Raw genomic sequence first — 8,193 nt, 5'->3', positions numbered from 1 at the left:
GTGGTGCTGGGGGATCGAACCGCGGTCCCTGATGCTTTTGCCAAGCTTGTTCTAAGTAGGTGCTTTAGACCACTGAGCCATCTCTCCAGCCCCATAGTAATTATATTTTATAAGTTATCTGCTTTCCATCAACAGTCTATGAAGAAATAATACTATAAAATCATCCCTAACACATCAAAATTTTATGATTCAATACAACTGTGAAAAATACTATTGAACAGAATTTTTAATCAGGGATCATCTTTAATAACGTCTCCTTAGGGGCCGGGGAGATGGCTTCAGTTCAATCCCCGGTTCTACCGAAAAAAAAAAAAAAAAAAAAAAAAAAACAAACCTCTCCTTTTAAGAGGCAGGAGAACTGTAGGTCTGGGCTCAGCCCAAGGGACTCAGTGTGTAATGAGACTCAGTCTCGGAGAGCAGCTCAGTGAGTGGGCCCTGGGTTCAAGCACCAGTACTACAGAAAACCAACCAACCAAACACACTGCAAGCGATCACACTGCTCTTCCCCACATTCTGCGACAGCAGTGTGCATGTCAGGTCACACCCCAGACAGGGCTTGCACTGAGTGCTGTGGGCCAGCACATGTGCCCCCTGCCTCCTGCCTGTCGGGGAAGGCTCTGCTCTAACAGGTTCCTGGGGGCCATAGCACCTATGCCTCGCTGCTGGGCAGCTCGACCCCCTGATGGTACATGCGTGGCCCACTGGGCAGCTTTTTAAATTAGTTTTAGCCTAAAGACTGATGAAAGTGGTGAGATGGGTCTGCACCACCGTGCACAGTGCAAGCTGTGAAACAAGTTCCGTCCCCCACCCCAACACCTGACTCCAAGCTCCTTGCAGGTGACTGTCACATACTCAGCCTTCTGTGTTCAAGCATAAGAACTATTCCCCCAAACCTAGAAAGGGGTACATTACTAATTCCTTTTATTTGCCAGCCTCTCCCAGAGCACCAATTTCATGGACAGAGAGCGAGCAGGCCAGCCAGAGCCTCTGCGCTGCATGGTGACCCTGTCGCTCCCCAGGGAGGGGCGCTGCACCACTGTCTGAAGAGCACATAAACATTTCTTACTGGCCATTTTTTCTGAACTCCCTTCTCAATGAAGATGATTCTCAAACGAGAACCAGTTGGTAGTGACCAGAGTTAGTGACCTCTAAAGTCACTGGAGGAGAGGGATCCACCCTGAAGGCAGAAGTACTGGGGCAGGACTCCACAGGCCAAGGCAGAGCAGCACTCTGAGGAGTGAGAGCAAGCCTGTCAGCAGAATTTCCAGGCCCGAGGACCACAGGAACTGAGGATCGAGGGCAGGACTGTTGAGTGACATGGTGTGAAGCCTCTCCATAGAAAAACCAGCTGAAGTCTGAGTGTTCAGATTCTGACAGGTGCCAATCACAGAGCAAAGAAACAGTTTTCCTCAGGAACAGCTTTGTTTGGCTGAGTGTTTCTGCACAGCAAACACACCACGCCCTGGGCAGCACGGCGGGCACATCAGGGCTTGTCCTGTGCAGCCAGCCAGGGACAGAAGCTTTCCAGCATAGTGTGGGCTTTCTGCGGGGAAGCAGCGACCCCAAGACCCAAGCCGAGGACGAAGACAGCCTCTGCCGCCACGTCAGCAACACATCCTCTGCACTCCTGACTTGGAAGATGCCTGAGGGTCACAGACACGCTGGAGGACCCCATGCCTGGACAGCCCCTAAGGCCACTGACACCCCACGCCCACTGCAGCTCCCCGCTCTCAGGCCTCTTCTGGCGAGGGGGCATGCCAGCATGACAACCTCTGGGTGCAGCTTCCCCGCAGATACAGTGTCTTGGGGATTCGAAAGCATGAGAAACGGCACGGCCGGCAGAGCAGGGCAGAGCCAGTACCAGCAAGCCTGCCTCGGCCATGCCCAAGTCTAGATCCAGGCAGCAGCCAGCGCCCAGTTTTCTTAAGAGCAGTGAACAAATGTAATTATATGGCAATAAAAGCTCCCAGATCTCAAAGAAATTCTCTTTTTCTCTAAGAAGGCAGAGGACCATTAATGGATACAACAAAAGACAACACATTTCAAAATCTGTTCAATTAATTAACACTAGTGAGGACAATCTGGCATGTTACTGCAGCTGTTTGTGGAAAATGGAACATTTTGCTTTTCTAACTGCTGATTTGTTCTAAAAAATAACTCCATTCTGTTTTATAGAAGCAAGGTGGCAAGTGGGAAGACAACTGCCAGCGAGCTGCGCGCCCGTGAGCACAGCCGGGTGCGTGAGCTGCTGGGCCCTTCCGCCCGTGCCGCTCCTCAGCCTGCAGGGGCGCGGGCCTAGCGCAGCATAGCCAAGCTGAAGCCTCCCTGACTCTTTTCTGTGCCGCAGGAGGGAAGCCAGGCTCATCCAGGGACCAACAAACTAAAAACCGCTGCCCTTGGCCTGACACAGCAGGTGCCCCATGCTGCAGGGCGGATAGGTAGGGGACGCTCTCCTCACCTGCCCTAGTCACCAAGGGCCCTGCAGCACAGCAGTGCCACACATGACTTCCGCTGCCCACGGAAGACAGCATTCCGCAGGCTCGGGCCACAGCCAGGTCTGCCCCACTGGGAGGTGGCTGCTAGGTCTGGGTTCTGGCAGTCACTCTCCCATCCTTTTCCACAATCACTTCTGAAATGACACACTTCTGTTTGTGATAAAATGTGTTATGCTGGGAAAATAGTGTAGACAGCTTCTTCATTGTTAATTAGCAAAGCTGAAGACCTAGATTTCAGCTGTGTTCCAGAAGTCGTGGTAAGGGACTGAAAGCATCCTCAAACACAGAGCTCACCGTGGAGTTCTGCACAGGAATGAGAATTCTTAGCAGGACAGTTACAGGGGAAGGAAGGGGAAATGACTGGCGTGGATGTTCTGTCCATGATGGAGCTTTACAATGCAGCCAGTCATATGGAGGCATTTGTGACAGTTTCTACTTTACTTCTTACCACGCAGATTTTCCAACTGGTCTGCTTTGGGCTTTCTGGTGTAGGCAGGTGTCTCCCTCACTTCCCCATCTCCACCCACACCTCGGGCTATCATATTTGACCAACTGTCACCTTTTTGTAGCAGATCACAGAAAAGCCAGCAGTGTGGATGGGTTACTCTGGTTTTTGGACGCCACTGAAATGCTTGGAGAATTCAAGGTGTCTTTCCTAAAGAGACGGCTTCTCAAGCCCATGACAGACAAACAGAGGCCTCCTAGACACTGCCTGGCCCTGCTCTTCCCCTCTCCACAGGACACAGGGACCTGCCACTGTATCCAGAGCTAGTGGGTGGCAGAGATGGGACAAGAGGCGGCTTCCCCAAGTCTGAGTCCATCTTCACTGTCTCCAAACTGAGGAGATTTTGTTTTTTACTTTCTGAAGTAAATCCACTTACTACCTCTCTTTCCAGAGGCTACCTATTTCAATGGCTTCCAAATTCACAGGTTGGTCTGAAAAGAGATGTCACAAGTGCCTCTTCCCAGCCCACATCACCTCTCTATGAAATGTTCACCAAATACCATGCCAACAGGGGTTAAAACACACTGGAGGCACTGAGAGCTAGTGGCAGACACAGAGGACAAACCAATGAACCAGAAGAATAATCAACAAAGAGAGGCACAGGTTAAGCATGCATGGGGTGGCTGAGCTGTGCTGCTCCTCAGCTGGTGGAGAGTAAGGGCTCTGCGGCCCAGAGCTGAAGAACCAGGAAGAGCGGTGTGAGCATGTGAGAATCTGCAGCAAAGCGCACCCCCAGCCCAGGGACAAGAAATGCCCCAGCCCCAGCCGCAGGGACGTGCAGAGGATCAAGGCGTGGCTGGAGAGGGGGTCGCTGTGGAAGATGGAGGGGAAGTGGCTGGAGAGGCAGGCAGGCCCTGCTCTGCCAGGGCCCAAAATCCAGGGGAATCTGCTGCGGCCACCATAAGGCCAGAAACTGAGGAATGAGGGCCTGAGTACAATCACGGCTCATCCAAATGCCAGCCCAGCACATGCTCCCAGGCACTGTGGACCGTTATGCCGCCATGTCCATGCTGGGGCCAGGGGCCAGGGCCCGTGTCCAGCGCTGCTGCACAGGCTTCCTCACAGCCTGGCTCCCAGTGCTCCTGCAATTCCAGCAACGGCACACGATCCCACTTCAACACACTGGCATCTCACAACTGAGCCCAGGCACCACTAGACTGGTGTGCCCAGCTCGTAGCTATGGCTGGCACTAACTATGGGACCTTGACAACTCAATTTTCTTTTGAATTTCAACTTCTGCACTTTCAAAATGAATGTTAACAACTCTTTAGCTTGTTATAAATCTAAAAGACAAAAAAGAGAAAAGTGGGGGGGACTTCCAGGAAGCACTAGTAACAGGGCTGTCCGGAGTGTCTCTACTGCAAAGCCAGGACCCCAGGTTGAGGCCTCGTAGCTCAGAAGAGGCCAGTCTGCTTTGCGATGCCTGCTCCATGGACTGGGACCACACATCTCACCATCTCACTGGCCACAGGGCATCAGCAGCACCAATCAATGAGCAGAGAGAAACGCAAGGAATGGAGGGAAAGGACAGAAGCCCAAGCACGAGGGCACTGCATGAGCCACAGGGCACACCCTGAAGAATTCTTTCATCTCAGTAGCACTCAAAGCCCAGCCTGCTCTCATTCCCAGATCGATGGCAGGCAAAGAGCGTGTCATGAGAATATCTACAAGTTGCATCTGGTAATTTCTTTTCTTAAAGGCCACTGCCTTACAGTATTTCCCACCACACAGGGCTGACACATTAGTGTATAATTTGAAAAGTGCATTGAGAAATCTATCTTCATAGATTTTTATTTAATTTATATGTATCAAAATTAAGAGCAAACAGAAGTATATCTTCAATGACTTTACTGTTTAATAAGAGAAAGCTAATTCAACAGTACTCTATTTAAAATGAATTTAAGAACTATTCAGCTAGGAGGAGCTCAGAGCCGGCACAACTCTCAGGACTGCGCGTGAGTGAGCTATGGCTGCCATCCACACTGCCCTTCAGGATCCTTCCAGCTGCTGTCAACAGAATCTACTGGACGGCAAAGAAGGCTAAAGACTCTAACGCAGGCTACGGCGTTTTCACAGGTCATTTTTTCTACCCAGAAAACTTGTCTTGTGCCTACCTTTTGATTTCCCTACTCAGAGCTCTGCCATCTTGGATGGACACAGTAAGTCACCACAGAAAGTTTTTACAATGGACTTTGACCTTGAAAAGACAGAACCCCTCTCACACAGGCTGTGTGTTTTCTTCAGTTATTTTAGAACACTATCAGTCACCATCTACTTACATTTTTCAGGTGGTGTTATTGTAATAGTCTGAGCTGTGAATTCTTCATCAAAATATCTGGTGTCTGTCTCAGATGTTACCTGAGGCTTAAAAGGAGGCACAAGCTGCACAAAAAAAGGAAAAGAGTGGTTAACAGATTCCAACTTGGGGAAATTCTGTTCTAGGTTAAAACTGGGGAAAGCAAACACCCAAGGCGAACTCGCTGTGTGAAGCAGACACGGCGACCGGCTTCTCCGTCAACAGTCTGAAGACAGCACAGCGCGGGCCTGCTTGTCCTGTACACAGTCAGTGAGAAGGAGCATGCAGAGTGGGAGAACCCTGGAAACTGCCTCATCTCTTTATGGTTAACAAAACACATGCAGCATCAACAGACATCCGTGACTGACAAAACATGGCCCTTCCTGGAGCAGCAAAGGCACCTCCCTGCTGCCTTTCCTGTCCTCTTGCTCAGCAGAAGGTTGAAATTACAAACACAAGAAAGAGTTTCCCCCTCCTTCATGGCTGGAGAGTGAATAAAAGACACTCTGCCAGTGAAGTACATCCCCAGCCCCTCTGTTTGCATTTAGAGGCAGGGTCTCATCTTCCAGCCGCAGCCTCCCAAGTGGCTGGTATTCCAGGTGCTACAACACCTGGCACGTAGGTCCACTTTAACAGTTACTCCTTTGGTCACAGATGGACAGCTGCTTTTGCTCTTCAAAAAAAGCTCTGCTTAACTGAGACAGCACTCGTGCCTGCTCTGCCTGGGAACAGAGACTCCCTGCAGCCTCTGAAGTTAGATGCAGAGTTTTTTCCAACATTTCCTGGATCCTCAAAGATGTCTGTAATTAGAAAAGATTTGGAGCAACTTCTCCAGGAGGGATAGGGATGTCCTTCTTTGGGAATCTCGCGTTGGGTGCAGGAAAGGGGGCCTAGTGGGGAAGGGAGCCCAGGTCCCAGGGGCTGCAGACACAGCACGCTTGCTTGGAGCACAGGGTGCCCAGCCAAGACCTGGAGTTGGAAAGACTGCTCTGCCTGGTGCTGCGCAGAACAGAATACAGCTGTCATGGTGCTAGGAAAGCAGCACACAGGCAGACAGAAACGCGCACATTTTATAGGAATTTTACAGAAACAGAAATACGGAACTGGTTTTAGATGACTGCATTCCCCACTCTCACTACTGCCAAATTCATGTTACATTAGGCAAACTGCCTTGAGATTAGTCTCTGGACAAAGAAAATATTTGAATTTAACCTACACACATTCCCCAAATTTCTTAAACTCATCTCTAGATTATTTAAAATGCCTAATAATGTATGAAGATATGCAAAAGAAAGTATTCTCTGGACAGATCACATTTCTAAAAGATGGGGGAGGACCAGCTAAAAGGCTGTTTTCAAAACAGAGACCCAACCGTAGCTTGTGGCACACTAAGGCCTCCTGGCTCCTCTCACCACTCCTGCCGCCGCCCTGGACAGCTATCCTGGCCTCCCGCGCTCTCTTGGCCCAGCCTGTGATCTGAGATGCTGCACCGTGGTGTGCTCTGCAGGGCCTCTAAACTCACATTCCCCTTGTGAATAACGACGCTGAGCACTTAAACAAGTTTATTTCCTCTCTGGTGAAATGTCTGCTGAACTTCTGACCATTTTTCTCCATACCATGATCTTTACAGTTGTTTTTTTCTTCTTTTTGCAGGTGTATTTGCACGTGCACATCCTTTGTCAGGCTTGTGACCTGTACATGTCCCTCCAGTTTATGACTTTTTGTTCTCTTCATAGTGCTTTTTTATCTTTTTTTCTGTACTTAGGACAGGGTCTCACTGTATAGATTGGTCTCCTAGTGATCCTCTTGTTCACAGCCTCCCAAGTGCCGGGATTACCACCCCCACACTCGCTGGCCAGGCCTCAAGCGCAGGGCCAGCATGGCAGGTGAGGGGATAGAACTCCAGGGCCTGCGTCTGCCCAAGCAGTCGCTTTAATCCGCTGGGCTATTTGGCTGGCCCTTATAGCGCTTTTGAAGAAAGTAAGTTCTTCATTTTGATGAAGTCTAACTTACCAGATTCTCTTCTTGTGGACATGGTTTTACTCTTATTAAGAAGTGGTTTTGGGGCCAGGGAGATGGCTCAGTTGAATAAGCGCTTCCCTGGAAAGCGCAAGGGCCTGAGTTCAATCCCTGGTTCCACCAAAAAAAAAAAAAAAAAAAAAAGAAAGTGGTTTTATAATTTAATACCACCAAAGCTTTTCTCAGTGACTTTCTGTCAGCAGCTTTATATCTTAGGATTCTGATACATTTTAGGACTCTGATATATATTTGGTTAATATATGATGGGGAATTTCCCCCCATTTGAATGCTGAACTTAGTACTGTACAGTGAACTAAATTTAAAATGTCACTGTCCTTGTACTGAAAGTCAACTGACCATACAGTAAGTCCTAAACCATACAGTAAGTGTAGGTCCTCCACTTTTGTTATTTTTTAAAGTTATTTTATCTACTCTAGAAACTTTGCACTTATGAATTTATAATCAACCTGTCAATTTCTACAATATAGCCTGTTGGGACTTGATCAACACTGTGCTGAATTCATATTAATAAACACAGTATTTATTTCAATTTAGAAATAAACAACTTTAAAGTATCCAGGCTTCTAATCCACACATGTATCTCTCCACTTATTCACATCATCAATAATTTCTCTCCACAATATTTTTTTTGAGTTTTCACTGTAAAGGTTTTTCATGTCTTCTGGCAGACATATAAGTACTTCTATTATTATTATTATTGCTATTGAAAAATGGTATTTTTCTGTTACAGCTTATTAAAATTATATTTTGCAATCTTGCATCAAACAGCAAATTGATTAAAAAAAATCTAACAGTAGCTTCCATTAGATTTTCTACCTACTGATACATACACACACACACACACACACACACACACA

At 48.2% G+C, this 8,193-nt stretch overlaps 1 protein-coding gene across 2 annotated transcripts in view; it reads right to left on the bottom strand.

Moving 5' to 3' along the window:
* Akt3 (AKT serine/threonine kinase 3) overlaps positions 1-8,193 on the bottom strand; it is a 284,685-nt gene that overhangs the window by 3,915 nt on the left and 272,577 nt on the right. For both annotated transcript variants that reach the window (XM_004626833.2, XM_023710180.1), the window contains exon 13: positions 5,280-5,382. In XM_004626833.2, the coding sequence (XP_004626890.1) occupies positions 5,280-5,382 (103 nt within the window). The remainder of the gene's footprint in view (positions 1-5,279; positions 5,383-8,193) is intronic.

The sequence above is a fragment of the Octodon degus genome, unplaced genomic scaffold (assembly GCF_000260255.1).
Source record: "Octodon degus isolate 3935 unplaced genomic scaffold, OctDeg1.0 scaffold00017, whole genome shotgun sequence".
NCBI lineage: Eukaryota > Metazoa > Chordata > Mammalia > Rodentia > Octodontidae > Octodon > Octodon degus.
Note: the sequence above shows the minus strand (reverse complement) of the source record. Positions and strands in the feature narration are given on the sequence as shown.